At 42.8% G+C, this 14,963-nt stretch overlaps 4 protein-coding genes across 4 annotated transcripts in view; 3 read left to right on the top strand and 1 right to left on the bottom strand.

Annotated features, from left to right (window-relative positions):
* The first annotated feature begins 56 nt into the window (after positions 1 to 56).
* On the top strand, positions 57 to 2,385 carry LOC129808223 (very long-chain specific acyl-CoA dehydrogenase, mitochondrial). Its single transcript, XM_055858032.1, has 2 exons — positions 57 to 299; positions 459 to 2,385. Exons 1-2 carry the CDS (start codon positions 235 to 237, stop codon positions 2,275 to 2,277), a joined length of 1,884 nt encoding a protein of 627 aa, XP_055714007.1. The 5' UTR covers positions 57 to 234; the 3' UTR covers positions 2,278 to 2,385.
* A 7,623-nt stretch (positions 2,386 to 10,008) lies between these two features.
* LOC129808228 (dTTP/UTP pyrophosphatase) lies at positions 10,009 to 10,922 on the top strand. The gene is made up of 3 exons (XM_055858038.1): positions 10,009 to 10,191; positions 10,260 to 10,495; positions 10,555 to 10,922. The coding sequence occupies exons 1-3, from the start codon at positions 10,102 to 10,104 to the stop codon at positions 10,832 to 10,834; spliced, it is 606 nt and encodes a 201-aa protein (XP_055714013.1). The 5' UTR covers positions 10,009 to 10,101; the 3' UTR covers positions 10,835 to 10,922.
* Positions 10,915 to 11,580, bottom strand: LOC129808229 (PHD finger-like domain-containing protein 5A). Its single transcript, XM_055858039.1, has 3 exons — positions 11,429 to 11,580; positions 11,089 to 11,279; positions 10,915 to 11,033 (listed from the first exon to the last, which is right to left on the bottom strand). The coding sequence occupies exons 1-3, from the start codon at positions 11,478 to 11,480 to the stop codon at positions 10,944 to 10,946; spliced, it is 333 nt and encodes a 110-aa protein (XP_055714014.1). The 5' UTR covers positions 11,481 to 11,580; the 3' UTR covers positions 10,915 to 10,943.
* Positions 11,581 to 11,874: 294 nt separating this feature from the next.
* The window catches only part of LOC129808216 (probable G-protein coupled receptor Mth-like 1), a 72,050-nt gene continuing 68,961 nt past the window's right edge, over positions 11,875 to 14,963 (top strand). The window contains exon 1 of the mRNA XM_055858022.1: positions 11,875 to 12,997. Within this exon, the coding sequence (XP_055713997.1) occupies positions 12,206 to 12,997 (792 nt within the window). The 5' untranslated portion in view covers positions 11,875 to 12,205. The remainder of the gene's footprint in view (positions 12,998 to 14,963) is intronic.

The raw sequence follows: 14,963 nt of genomic DNA, 5'->3' as shown, positions 1-14,963 counted from the left end.
TATTCGTATTGGAATTTTATTAAATTCAGGGAAGGAGTTGTGTGTTCAGCTGGGTTGGTATGGGATTTAAAAATGTCGCTCAGTTTTCGCTTAAATTCGTTGCTAACTTCAGCCACTTAGTCAGTGTATTGTATATTTTCGTGTGAGAAATATCTCTTTATTTTGTATCGTGATTTTCCCTCAACTTTCTCCCTTGATTTTCACTGAATTTTGCTGCAAAATCCCCTGAAAGTCATGCTGCGTATTTCCCAGTCATTCCTCCGGAAGATCCAATCTCCGGGAGCCCGTGAATTGCGAAGGTTAGTGTCACTGCGGAAATGAGAACAAATGGTGATCAACCTTTGGACTCTCTCTCTGAATCTCAGATCTACGTACAAAAAATCGTGGACATCGCACCTTGACTCATTAAATCGATTAAATCTCTTTATCATGTCTATCAATAAATTCCACACTTGCAGATGCCTCGCTGCGACACCTCAGGTGAAAGTCGAGGAAGGACGTCCAGAGCCCCAAACAGCTAAGAATCACTCCTTTGTCGCCAATATCTTCCGTGGGGAGCTCGAAACTTCCCAATTGTTTCCCTATCCGAGTGTCCTGGATGAGGAACAACGGGAATATATCGGTAGTTTTATTGATCCAGTGACGAAGTTCATGACTGAGGTCAATGATGCTGCGAAAAATGATGAAAGGGGAGGATTGGATGAGGCTACGGCAAATGGGTTCTGGGAAATGGGAGCCTTTGCACTACAGGTACCTGCTGAACTGGGTGGTTTGGGATTGAATAACACCCAATACGCGAGAATGTGCGAAGTGATGGGAGCTTATGATCTTGGTGCTGGAATTGTCCTGGGAGCTCATCAATCCATTGGTTTCAAGGGGATTCTGATGTATGGAACGCCAGAACAGAAGAAGAAGTATCTGCCTCAAGTGTCGACGGGGAAGGTTTTGGCAGCTTTCTGCCTTACTGAGCCTGGATCTGGATCTGATGCTGCTTCCATTAAAACTAGGGCTGTAAAATCTCCGGATGGCAAACATTACATTCTCAATGGCTCGAAGATCTGGATATCAAATGGAGGAGTAGCTGATCTCTTGACCGTTTTTGCCCAGACGGAAGTTGAGGATCCCAAAACAGGTAAGAAGAAGGACAAAGTGACGGCATTTTTCGTGGAAAGGGGCTTTGGTGGAGTCACCAGTGGGCCTCCGGAAGGAAAAATGGGCATTAAAGCTTCGAATACTGCCGAGGTCTTCTTCGAGGATGTCAAAATCCCCGTGGAAAATGTCATTGGCGAGGTGGGAAATGGATTCAAAGTGGCCATGAATATCCTCAATAACGGAAGATTCGGAATGTCAGCCACCCTTTCCGGAACCATGAGGGCTTGCATAGAAAAGGCCACGGAGCATGCAACGCAACGAGTACAATTTGGTCAGAAGCTTTGTGAATTCAAGGGCATCCAGGAGAAACTGGCCAGGATGTCAATGCTCCATTATGCCACTCAATCCATGGCTTACATGATTTCCGGAAATATGGATTCCGGAAGTGTGGATTATCACCTGGAAGCTGCCATCTCGAAAGTTTTCGCCTCGGAGTGTGCCTGGTATGTTTGCGATGAATCCATTCAGATTCTCGGTGGAATGGGATTTATGAAAGCGGCTGGATTGGAGAGAGTACTGCGAGACTTGAGGATTTTCCGGATTTTTGAGGGTGCAAATGACATCCTGAGGCTATTTGTGGCTCTCACTGGGATCCAATATGCAGGATCTCATCTGAAAGAACTCCAGCGGGCCTTCAAGAATCCCGCTGCCAATCTTGGATTGATCTTCCAGGAATCCTCTAGGCGGGCAGTTCGCTCTCTCGGTTTCGGTGGCGTCGATCTCAGTGGCCATGTTCATCCCAAGCTCCAGCCAGCCGCCAAACAAGTTGCCGAGTGTATCACGCTCTTTGGTCAGGCTGTGGAGTCTCTGCTGATCAAATACAACAAGAACATCGTCGAAGAGCAATTCCTGCTCAATCGACTGGCAGATGCAGCTATTGACATTTACGCCATGAGCGTGATTCTCTCCCGGGCCAGCAGGGCCCTCAGCCAGGAGCTCCCAACGGCAGATCATGAATTGCTGATGGCAGAATCGTGGGCAATTGAGGGATCAGAACGAGTTAAAAACAATCTCAGGAAGACCAATTCAACTGCCTTCCTGGAGATGTACGGAAAGATGAGCCAGCAGGCCAGGAATATCTGCCAAGCAGGAGGAATTGTACATACAAATCCAATCAATGTCTGAACCTTGCACCTCTACTTATCATCCCCAGAGTTACAAATTTCCCAGGGAAACCCGGAACATCGGTTACTTTTTAAACAGTTGTGATAAATAAATTAATCCCCTTATAAACCGACGCTCTTTTTTTACTGTCACGGCTATTGCAATCGATCAAAAAAGTTTATTCTAGGAAAATGGAACAAAGGGCACTGAGTCTTCATAAAAATCTCTTTTACTGCTTACAGGAATGTGCTAGACCTGCTAGACACACCTACGACTTAAACTGATAGACAGCTTGACGTAATTATAATCAAAATAATGATTAGATTACATTTCCATATTCCATTTTCCACGGCTTAGTGGAAAACTGATGGAAATGTAATCTAAACATTATTTTGATTATAATTGCGTTAAGCCGTAAGTGTGTCCAATAGGGTAAATGTGTAAATGTCCTATTTCAAAACCATTTCCAGACGCTTTAACTTTGACACAACATTCAACACATTAAGTTCAATTATTTTTTGAAGACAATTACATAAATTTGCTTTTTGACTTCTAGAATGTTACTGTTTAGTGAAAATTCTTTAGATATAATTTAAAAACTTCTTAAATACAAGAAAAATACGCGAGCGTAAAATGCTTCTATTGGAAACATATTAATCCAAATGGAGACAAGGGAAAGTTTCTAATTGGAGACAAACAGTATAACAGTATATGGGCGGGTTGTAAGTATGATCCCTTTGGGTAACATATTTACAGGCTGAGCTTCCAAGTCCTGGAAGACTCGGCAAGTGCCTCGCGGCGCCTCCACGTGGCGTCCGCTGGAAACACGGGAGTACTTGTGACCCCGTGGCTAAGTCCGCGAGGTGCGACCATTTGAGGGTACTCCTACCTCGAATGGACTCGGCAGGAGAAACATTGGTAGGGGGTTGGCATCCCCTTACCTCTTATGGTTGAGCCTCTATGGATGAACAAGTAATTGCCTCGGACGAGGGGGGTCAAGGCCTCGCACCCCCCGGGAATAGATCGGAGGCCACTGGTGACAATCCGCAATTTTTAATGGAATACGAGACGCGCCTTCCTTTTCATGAGAGGTCGTGCCCTGTCTGTTTGCTAACTGGTAGGGGCAACTTCATGTCGTTGACACTGGGTGAGGAGGTTCGCCACGTACGTGAGTACCACAGCTCTCTGAAACAGATATTTGTTTGTTCCAGCTGCAGAAAGAGGTACTCGCACAAGCACTCGGCAGTGACTCATGTGCCGAAGTGCCCGGGGCCACCATCCCCTGCGGTCCTCGAAAGCCTCGTATTTGAATGCGAGGCTTGTCCGATGAGATTCCGTACACAAATAGGCCTCAGCCAACATCAGCGTCATGCACACCCTGTCCTGCGCAACGAGGCTCGGGAGCGTGCCTCTCGTACCAGGGTTGCCTCTGCCATTCCAGAATCCCGGCCCAGAGTGAATGGCGGCTGGACTACCGAAGAGATCGAAACTATGTTTCGACTGGAGGTACGGTTCCAGGGAATTTCCCGCATCGCCAAGGAAATGTTCAACTCAGGGGAACTCCCAGGAAGGACTCTTAAACAGATCCGGGATAAACGCAACACCATTGTGTATAAAAGGCGTTTACAAGTTGCTTGGGCCCGGGTGATGGAGGAGGCGGCTGTCGAGGTGAGAGAGGAATCCGAGCAGCGGGTTCCTGTTGAGGCCCAACTGACATCGCTAGACTTGGCGGCGGAGGAGGGAGGAGACTCCCATGATTCCGCTATCCAACCCCAACCAGGAGCTGTGATTGATGAGGATGGGACCGAGAATGCGGAGCCCGTTGATGTGACTCACCTCACTCTGCAGTGGAAGAGACTGAATGGCGAATTGGAGTGGTGCGTGATGCTTTATCGTCCCCACTTGACCGTATGCCTTCGAGAATTAGGACTCTTTTAACGACATTGAGCAACCGCTTAGAGGAAGCGATGGCTGTTTTGCCGGGCCAAAGAAATATTGACGAGACCTATGAGGAGGTTCTATCATTCTTTAGTGCCAAAATTAGTACGGCACAAACAGAAGCGACAAGGCGCAGAACCCGCAGACGTCGTCGTGCTGGGGGTCGTCGAGCTCGCAGACAATATGAGTATGCGAGAACGCAGGATCTCTATAGGAATGAGCCGGGCCTGCTCGCCAAATACGTGCGGGAAGGGACCCGATGGACTGAAGAGCGGGAACAGTGTGGACCTGCGGTCCAGGTAATGGAAGAATTTTATCACTCCATCTGGGATGTTGAGACTCTCATTACACCACCCGATATGGGGTCTCCACAACCTCTCATTCCCCTAGATCGTGTGCTAGACGTTATATCCGCCGCCGAAATAGAACGGCAGGTAAAAAAGACAAGCAGCAAGAGCGCAGCAGGTCCTGATGGCATTAATAAACGATGCTTATCGACACGTGGTGACCGGGAAATCATAAGACTGTTCTTCAACTTGGTGATGGTTGCTGGAGTGCAACCCACAGCGTGGAAAATCAATCGAACAACTCTGATTAAAAAAGAGGGAAGGGACCCGGCGCGACCTGATAGCTACCGGCCGATTACCATCGGGTCCATGTTGTCTCGTCTGTATTGGGGCATCCTCGACAAGAAACTTCGATCAGTAGTTCGATTTAGCGACCGCCAAAAAGGTTTCGTTTCGGAGGCTGGTTGCTACAATAACATCCAAATCTTGCGAGAAGTGTTGAAATTGTCGAAGGTGCGTAAAGGTTTGACAGTGGTGCAACTGGACGTCACGGCTGCCTTCGACACCGTGCCGCACCAAGCTGTGGCGCCCGCTCTACGCGCAAAGGGTGTGCCTGACACTGTTATCCGTATGATTGAGGAATCTTACGCTGGGGTGAGCACAACAGTCTCTTATGAGGGGTCGACCTTTGAGGTACCGATCCGCAGAGGTGTAAAACAGGGTGATCCACTGTCTCCTTTTATATTCAACACCATCCTGGATCCACTTCTTTGCTCTCTAGAGCTGATGGAGGGATTCTCTATCGGGGAGGACTGCCAGGTTGCCTGTCTGGGGTTCGCTGATGATCTAGTTTTGTTGGCGAATTCTGCAGTAGCGGCCGGTACTCTTCTACGACGGGTGGAGAGCTACCTCGAGCGGCTCGGAATGAAAATCTCAGCCCCTAAATGCACCTCCTTTGAAATTGTCCCTCAAAACCAAACGTGGTTCCTGAGGGATCCCGGTATCTCACTTCGCACTGGGGAGATAATTCCATACACTGATCCAGGGTCATCTCTAAAATACCTGGGCATGCAGATGTCACCTTGGGACGGTGTCAGGCTGACGGGACTGCAAGATGAACTAAAGGTATGTTTGGAGAGAGTCCAAAAGTTATTTCTTAAGCCACACCAAAAACTAAACTTAATCAAGACTTATATAATTCCACACTACTTGTACCGCCTCACAATGACTGCCCCTTCCAAAACGATGCTACAACGTCTCGATGGCATAATTAGAGTGGCAGTTAAAGAGATCCTGCATCTGCCATTAGGCGTGACAGACGGACTCCTGTATTGTAGTAGGAAGGATGGTGGCCTCGGGATACAGCAGCTTGAGGTTATTGTGGTTTCGGCCACTTTGAAATCCGGCATTCGCTTTCTCCAAGCGGATGACCCTGTTATGTGTGGTTTGGCTGTTGAGGGAGGCCTGGAGTCAACACTCCGAAAAATCGCGAACTCGGAGCGCATAAATTGGCCAATTTCATCGGCGAAAGAAGTAGAGGCCTTCAAGCAGAACTCCAAGAAAAAAATGTTGATGCAGTGGATGGAAAGCAAAGCCCAGGGATCCGCGACAGCAGCCTTTAAGGACAGTTGCCTTGGTAACAGCTGGCTTTTTCGGCCTGAGATGCTGAAACCAAGCGGCTTCCTTACCGCGCTGAGAATGCGAACAAACACGCTGGGAAACCGAGTGGCCCTGAACAGGTTCCGTCCGCAGCCAAATATTAATTGTCGGAAATGTGGGTCAATGCTGGAGACTCTGGGCCACATTCTCGGAATGTGTCTCCACACCAAAAGACGACGAATTGATCGTCATGACCGAATCCGCGATTTTATTGTCTCGGAGGTCGCCCGTGTGGATCCCGCGGCCGTAATCATCAAGGAGGCTCCGATCACCCTGCCGTCCGGGGCCCGTCTCAGACCCGACCTGATTGTACAAAATCGGGAAGGGCTCCAAGTGGTCGACGTGACAGTCCGCCACGAGGACGGGACGGGACTCGACGACGGACGGCAGGATAAGATCAATAAATACGGACATTTGGTGCCTACACTGGCCCAAAGGTTCGGAGTAGCCCCGGGTGAAGTGTTACCCATAGTCGTGGGTACACGCGGAGCCATCCCGCCGGCGACAATGCAGGCGCTCCAAAAGCTTGGAGTCGCCTCTAAACGCGTAGCGCACGCGATTTCTATGATCGCCCTTCGTAGTTCTATCGTAATATACTACGAATTTATGGACTACAACGGGCGGTCAAGAGTTCGGGACAATTAGTCCTGGTAAATGCCTCTAAGGTCACCTCTAATTTTAATGTGTGTGTTAGCGTTCTAAAGTTACATATGAAGTGTGCTGTCTCCTTATGTGTTTTGTATCTACCCTCTCTTTTGAGGGGTAGTTTTATGACTTGACACATAAATAGAGCTCTTTACACTCTATCTATTTCTCATATATACAATACTTATTTGTTTATCTGTTTATTTATTTATCTATTTATTTATTTTTAATTTTTATCGAAACGACAGCCAGTGACTTTAACGCGTAGCACTGGGAGGAAACATGACCGCTCCAATCCCCGGGAGGACAAAGACAAGGTGGACCCTCAGCCCGACTGGGTTGAGAGTGAATATAGTGAAGGGGGGGCTGGCAAATAGTTCCATTGCCTCACTGAAGGTACTGCAAAGAACCCTGCAGCCGTCCCCCCTCACTTTGCTTATGCTCACAGGCAACCGGGCCACAAGTAACCGGAAAGTCCAGCCACCATTCTGTGGCTGCAGAATATATATATATGAAACCGCGACGAAAGGCTTCCAAAAACCTTGTTGAGTTGCTCTTGAGTGCAGGATTTTTCTTATTCCTAGTTTTTTTTCTCCTTTCCCATCTAAAACAATAAGAAAATCTCCCCAAAAATCATATTTCCAGGATTTCCTATTGAAGAATTTGCAGATACTTTAGAAAACCCCTTTTTGTTCACGAAATTGGTAATTATTTCATTTAAAAAATTTACGTACCATTAACAATAAAGACTAGCATTTAATTTAACTAAAAATTAGCGAGATATATGCGATAAACATGGTCGATCGATGAAAAAATCGATGGTGAAAAGGTACACTTTTAATTTTCCTGAGAAATTAACAAATTAAAATTTGTGAATGTGAATGGCTTTTCGCTTTATTTGGAGCAAAATTAACTAAATTGACTGAACTTGGGGTATATAAAATATATAAATATAGTAATTTAGTACTGTATTTATGATGAAAATAGTGAAGTTTCCATTTAGAATAGCGAAAAATTTCCATTTGAAGCTGGTTTTGAATTAGCTTGATTTAGCTTTGCGAATTGCTCAGAAAGGCTTCATTCTCTTTCCACAGCTCAGGGATCTATAGAGTGGCGGCGTGACCTGTCTTCGCTTATGGTCTCGTCACAATTTTTGCCAGAAAATGATTCAGAAATCTAAAAAAAATGAAATTCAAAAATGTGTTACCATAACACATCAAATATTTTTAATTTTGAGTTTTGCGAAATCATTTTGTGACATTGTCAACTTTTGCGAGGAGACCATAAGATAAGTAAAGATAAAGGCCACAAGTATAATACCGCTACCCTAATTAAATATTTTATGGATAAGCCGTTCCCACAATTGGACAACCATTAAATGCCTCTCCGGGGTATCTGAAGGATTTCTAGCTCTTCTGACTTCACAATATGCCTCAGGCGCCAAATACACAAGGCAGCTTTACAAGAGCTTCTCTGATTGTCCTAACAGGTACGCTTCACCTGATAGGTAAATGTTACTGGGGCTGTTGTGGTTTGGTTCTTGAGATGATTAGGCCGCGGGATCCAGGAGAATTTTAAACCCTTTAGACTGGCACTTCCTTTTGATAGTAGTTGCTGCTAACTGTTGGGTAAATCCCTGTTTTTGATTCTGATTTATTCTAAGTAATTTCTTCTAAATAATTCTAATTTTTTCTAAATAAATTTTCTTGCTTTTTATTGGCACACTAACTTAATTTAGCCTTTTTTCATAAATTGTTCATCTTGTACTTTTGTCAGGATGACTTACTTTATGAGCAAAAACAGCCCATATATTATTCAATAGTCCTTGAACTATTAAGTAATTTAAAATTTTATTTTAGCAAACACTTTAAAAGTTTAAAAATGATTTGCTATTGGTCTTCGCTTCGGGTCTTAATTTAGTTCTCTGGAAAATCGTAATTTTTGCCAGTTCATGTATGATCTTATTACTCTATTTTTTCACTTAATATTTTTTATAGATAGAAGATTGTAAAAATCATTTTGATATAAGTCTTGTTTCAAAGATTCATTCTAGAACTATAAAATTCTTAACATTAAAAACTGTGAATATTTTTATTTAACCCCTGGCCGATTAATAAAACTAATTTATAAATATTGATTTATCATGTGGTTTTTAGGACCGGTTTGCTTCTCCTATTAATTAAAAATATGGTGAAATTACAATGAGACCGGTCTCGTTTCTCAGGTACTTGTAATTTAGTTAATTTCATAGACTTCCTTGCACACTAGATAGGATTGAGCAGCCGTTCTAAATAAATACAATATAAAATATTTTTGGAATTCTGTTTAGAATATTTTAAAGGAGACTCAAAGGTGGGAACGTCCGAATAACTTTTAAAAACTTATCTCTTTCACAGGATTTATTTATTTATTTTACTTATTTAGAGCTTGAAGTGGCAGCACATATTAATTAAAATATTTTAAATTTCATATTTATCTTAACCAAGTATAGAATATTTTGGCACCATCCCAACATCCCACGCCCTTCGTATCCACAATCTTCCATCGATTTTTCTCCACTTCCTTTTTTTTTAATAAGAACAATAATCAGAGTTCAATGCATTTCCGTGAGTTTTTCATTGGGGATCCCATGGAGCAGTTGGTAAAAGCGTCAGTCAGATTTTCGGTCGAGAAATCACTGACTTGACTCTCAGAATTGTGAGTAAACCTAAACCTAAACTCTCTAAGACCGGTCAAATTGACCTGTTTAAAAACTTTTTAAATACATATTTAAATAGTACAGTGTCGCTATCAAACTTTATGATTTTTTTTAAAATATGCATGTAGGGGGAAGTGGGGCACTTTTGAATGTGGAGCATCTTTGAAATTGGGATTTTTCACCTATTTTTAAATAAAATTGAGCCTTATCATGATATAATTAAAGTGCACTGGTGCACAAACAAATAGCGAAGCTTAATCACATTATCATATAGCTCAGTTCCATTTAAACATAAGAGAAAAATTCCAATTTCAAAGCTGGCCCACATTCAAAGTTGCCCCTATTCTCCCTAATGTCCCTAATATATTTTTCAGTGTTTAAATTTTAATTTTTTCCTGTTTTCCAAGAAAAATTTGTTGAGTATCCTATCCTACCTTACCGCGGTCTGTCATGTGACCGAGCGTGCTAAAAAAAACGACCAAAAACGTATGTAGCTGGCCAAAATTATAATCACAAGATGTCTGAGTAAGTTTACCTTTAACCGGTTTTGTCACTTGATTGTTTTGAGGGTGTTTTTTGTCCGCTGCAGCGTCTGGAAAAAGCCACTTTTTTGGCAAGATGCTGGCCCCCGTGAGACAAGTGCTTAACCAGAAACGGATAGTGTTAGCCAGTGGATCGCCCAGACGTCAAGAATTGATGAAAAATCTCGTGAGTCTGGAAGAAATTACTGAGAAATATCGACTGGAAATTTCAGAGGTTAAAATGCCGAATTTCAGGGCATCAATGTCGAGATTTGTCCATCACGCTTCGAGGAGGACTTCAAGCCAGAGGATTTTCCATCATTCTGCGCCTACGTGGAGGAAACTGCCCTGCACAAGGTGCTGGAAGTTAGCGATAGACTCCATGATCCGGTTCCGGATGTCATCATTGGCGCTGACACGGTTGTGACAATGGATGGGGTAGTGTATGGGAAGCCCAAGAATAAGGAGAGGGCATTTCAGATACTCACGAAGTAGGACTTTTGGTAAGATATTTGGGAGGCGGATCTCAGTCTTTATGTCTCTGTTGCAGGCTCATGAATCGCAAGCACCGCGTTTACACGGGAGTTGTGATAAAGATTGCTGATAAGTTCATTAGATTCACAGAGACTACGGATGTGTACTTTGGCCAGGCCACTCCGGAACAGATTCAAGCTTATGTGGACACAGGAGAGCCACTGGACAAAGCCGGGGGATATGGGATTCAGGGAGTTGGAGGGACATTCATAGAACGTCTCGAAGGGGACTATTTTACAGTGGTGGGTCTCCCGCTCTATAGAATATGCAGGGAGCTGTACTGCCTCTTCAGATAATTTGGTTAGATGGACGAACATAAAGTTCCTATTTAGATTTATCCCAAGCATTTCTTCTGTATGGTTAATAAAAGACTATGGACAGGTATTGGTGCAATATTTATTCTTTCTACCTTTGCTTGAAACCGTATTTCTTCCTCTCGTAGAACAGATCTGTCTTGGAACTGCCTAGATTCACAATCTTTGGACATCCGTCTCTCTGAAAAGTGTCCGGGAGTTAGTTTTGCAATAAAAAAAGGGATTCTAGGACTTACATCTTTCTCTTGGATTGTGCATTCTTTGCAGTAGTAGGCATCTGAGACTCCTGGACCTCCACAGATTACACATCTGCCCTGATACGATCCGTAATTGCATTCATCGCAGATTCTGACCAAGGTGCAAGGACGCACGTATGAGTCACAAATCACGCATTTTCCATCGCATTTCTCGCAGAGGCGTCCAATAGCTGGAAGAGAATAAGAGGAAAAGCCCCGGAAAGCCCCAAAAAGTTAGGAAAACATCCCTATCCGGGAAAAACTATCCAAAACATAACCTCACTCCAAGACGGAGGGAATGAATTTTAGAGATTACTGAAAATTCAGAGGGATTTCTTACCAACTCCTGGCTGTTTTCGGCAGAAGATCAAGTCTGGATGATGTTTGGCCATTATTTAATGTGGAAAAGCGAGAAAATGCAGAAGAACCGTGAGGAAAATAAAAACAAATGGATGTTGTGTGGTGTTGCCACAGTTTTGTTGTCTTCATCAGGCAACACCCTTTTGCGGACGGGAAAATGAGCCAGCGCACACCTCCACAGCATTTGCTCATTTTTTAATTGAAAATTGAAAAATATTTTACCATTTTCTAGAAAAAGTACTTATTTACGAGGGAATTTTCGATTGTAGGCTTTGTGGAAATACTAAAATGTAGAGAAAATTGTCGTAAGATACAAAAAGAGCTCCCAGGAAAATCTCAAAAGCCGTTGGGTAATCGACTTTTCAAATTTGTGCAAATCGAAGTAACTAAAAAATCGATGAAACGGTGTAGTAAATAAAAAGCGGCAGTATTTCTTTGGCTCTCGCGGTAGGCGGATGTTCGCGCTCAATGTCTTGCATTTTAAACGAAATTCCTCAGATTTCTTGTTGCTATTTAGTGGTAATCTTGTGCATTTACCTGTGTTCTATCCTGGAAGTTCTGTAGAGCGTCGAGACGTGGTTTATTGTGTAGAGGAAATAGGAGGAGAAGGAAGTTCAGTGGACTTGGTGAAAATGAGCTGGAAGAATGGAAAGTGACGAGTCCCGTTAAACAGCTTCTTCATTTTGTGTTGTGTTGTGTTTGTGTTGGCTGCAGAAAATCTCAAAAAGGGCCCAACACACGGTGAATAAGAAAAAAAATGCACCTGCTTGGGCTTGTTCTGCTGACACTGGTGGCCGTGGAGGGGGGAAGACCACCGCCACCGGTTAATGTCCGGAAGTGTTGTCGCCTTGGGGAGCACCTGGAGAAGACACAGAAATGTGCCGCTGGAGCTTCCCTCAAGTGGGTGCCAATGGTATGGCTACTGGGCAGAAAGGAGCACTATCAGCCCGTTGGGGAAGCTCCCAGACACTTTAGGATCATCGAAAATGCCCCACCAGAAACGTGTTCAGAGCCCGAATTCATCCATGGTGAAAATAAACTTGTGATCTTCTCCAATGGCTCACTCTTCCTCCACGAACTCAGCCTCGTGGTGCCCGTGGAGGCTTTCTGTGTTGAGAGGGATTCTGCCCTCGCCTGCCTTCCTGACCACTATCGTTCTATCCACCACAATGAACCCTACCTATCCCATCCACCTGTTTCTGCGCACAAATGCTGTGGTCCCACCGGTGCCTGGAGTCATCGCAATAGCACCTGTGTTTTCCTGGACAATCCCACTCTCATCCACACCTTTCCCTTTTTCAATTCCTCCCGCGTGGAACTCCGATATGGCTTTCCTGAGTGCAAAAATCACAATTTTGCCATTGCCGACAAATTCCACATGGAAAATTTCATCGAGGACACTGGAGAACTCATCCTGGACTCCGGCAAACAATTTCACGCCAGTGAATTTTGCCTGGAACACACAATGGATGAGATCAACTCTTACATCAGCGTCTTTACCTGCTCAGAACACTTCAGTCAGCCCAAAACGGCTCCAGCACCAAATAATGTGAGTCTGATCTTTTTTTTCCGTATTCCTTCCCTTCCAGAATCATTGCAGACGCTTGTCCCTCGGTTTTTTTTGCGCCTCCGGCGGAGAATGCCGGTTTTTTCAGAGGGATGGGGTTCAGTCGGCTCATGAGAATTTGATGGTGTTTGCATTCTGTGGAAGCGATACCATAAATTGTCCACAGGGTGTTTGTTCGGGTTGAAGCACTTTTTTTTATCCATTCTGGGTCGGGATTTACCTGCTGAAAGGGTTTTGTAGATCATCATGAGGGCTTTAAGATGGTACTTAAAGGATTTCATAATATCTGCAATTGCAAGAGTAGGAAATCTGGCAGACACCTTAATTGTTTCATTCAGAAAAATAAGAAAAATACTATTAGTTCCTGATTAAAAAAAAAACAGACATTTAAATTTACTTGATTGATAAAATAATTTGTAATAAATTAACAAAAGGAATAAAAATAGTTATGAAATATTGCTCATTGAACAACCAATGAAAAAGATTGAAAAACAAGCAATAAAATTGATAAAATTGCTTTCAGATAAAATTTTATTGTTCTTATTGGGAATTTAAGATATTTTTGGCGCCATCTAGTAGAGATTAGAATAAGGTTGTATGTCCAAAAGAATTCTTAATTTAGATAGGTAGAACTATTAACTCTTTAATGACGAGACACTTTTTACGGACTGAACATCAACAATAAAAATTAAAGTGATAAACATAATCAATGATAAGTCTTAACACTTGGAAGGACCCTAGTGGCAGCCGCTGCCAATTTAGTTTTCAATTTAATTTTTTATAGTGAAGAACATATCATTTCGCCTGGAGGCCTGATTGAATGCGTGCAGAATTTATCTGGCTATTTTTTCGTTATAAAATTTTTAATAGAAAGTAAAGTGCCCTCGAGTCGACCGGTTCCTCAATTCGACCGGTAGAATTATTTATTCAATTTATTTATATTTGCACTAGTATTTGGCGTATGATCTAACATTAATAGGTCAATTATTCTATAAATAAATACGAATCAGTGACAATTTTATAGAAATTCACCATCAAACATTCAAATATTAACCACCGGTCGAGTCGAGGAACCGGTCGACTCGAGGGCACTTTACCTTATATTGCAAAAACAAAAAAACTGCACTCGGAAGGACCAAGTGGCAGTTGGTGCCATATGCATTTTATATGGCAGTTTGACGTTCTGCAGATGTAATTTTCTTGATTGTTAGTGTATAAAAGCCTTAAAAGAACAAATTGAAAGTGTTTTTGTAATTTATTGAGAAGAATTATGGGAAATATTGAATTGGGAAATATGTAAAAGTATGGGAATTATTCAATTTTTCTCTTATTTCCCAAAGCGAAAATTCCATTTTGTTAAACGAAGTTAATAGAAAATAGTTAATAGTATTAACTATTGTTCATAAAGTAGAATTTTTGCTTTGAAAAATAAGAGAAAAATTGAAAAATTTTCAAAGGCTGCCGCATTCAAAGGCAGACCACTTTCCCTTACTCCATGATTCTGATAAAGATGAAAACATCGAATGGTTAAAAATCTTTAGATACAGTACCCAAGAAGATGAAATTTCTGATTCAGACACCAGAAAAGAACTGACTAAAGCTCCGAATGTTTAAATATAAGTAAAAATATCAAAATATTTTGTAAAATCCGATAAATGGCAGCGGCTGCCACTTGGTCCTTCCTTGACACTTTTAGTTAGGGTTCTACGAAGTGTTAAATCTAACCTTGGGAAGTTCAACAGAGTCTGATTCGGTGTATTTTGTGCTTCTATGAACGATAGGGACAAAAATAGCCCAAAAATTGAAGTAATTTTTCTGGCAATACCAAATGAATAATATCACTGTGCGACAAAATTTACCTTTTTGTGGGTGTCTTTGACGAGAGTGCCAAAACTTGTTAGAGGGTCATTTAAGGACCTCAAATCTGCAATCTGTTTGTCCGGGTCAC

Source organism: Phlebotomus papatasi, chromosome 3 (assembly GCF_024763615.1).
Source record: "Phlebotomus papatasi isolate M1 chromosome 3, Ppap_2.1, whole genome shotgun sequence".
Lineage (NCBI taxonomy): Eukaryota > Metazoa > Arthropoda > Insecta > Diptera > Psychodidae > Phlebotomus > Phlebotomus papatasi.
Note: the sequence above shows the minus strand (reverse complement) of the source record. Positions and strands in the feature narration are given on the sequence as shown.

What these genes read in the sequence shown, in the direction of transcription:
- LOC129808223 (XM_055858032.1), top strand. Translation starts at nt 235, where the DNA reads ATGCTGCGTATTTCCCAGTCATTCCTCCGGAAGATCCAATCTCCGGGA. An exon ending in GGAGCCCGTGAATTGCGAAG is followed by an intron (nt 300 to 458) that starts GTTAGTGTCACT and finishes CCACACTTGCAG; the next exon opens with ATGCCTCGCTGCGACACCTC.
- LOC129808228 (XM_055858038.1), top strand. Translation starts at nt 10,102, where the DNA reads ATGCTGGCCCCCGTGAGACAAGTGCTTAACCAGAAACGGATAGTGTTA. An exon ending in AAGAATTGATGAAAAATCTC is followed by an intron (nt 10,192 to 10,259) that starts GTGAGTCTGGAA and finishes GCCGAATTTCAG; the next exon opens with GGCATCAATGTCGAGATTTG. An exon ending in GCATTTCAGATACTCACGAA is followed by an intron (nt 10,496 to 10,554) that starts GTAGGACTTTTG and finishes TCTCTGTTGCAG; the next exon opens with GCTCATGAATCGCAAGCACC.
- LOC129808229 (XM_055858039.1), bottom strand. Translation starts at nt 11,480, where the DNA reads ATGGCCAAACATCATCCAGACTTGATCTTCTGCCGAAAACAGCCAGGA. An exon ending in CCGAAAACAGCCAGGAGTTG is followed by an intron (nt 11,280 to 11,428) that starts GTAAGAAATCCC and finishes ATTCTCTTCCAG; the next exon opens with CTATTGGACGCCTCTGCGAG. An exon ending in GCACAATCCAAGAGAAAGAT is followed by an intron (nt 11,034 to 11,088) that starts GTAAGTCCTAGA and finishes GACACTTTTCAG; the next exon opens with AGAGACGGATGTCCAAAGAT.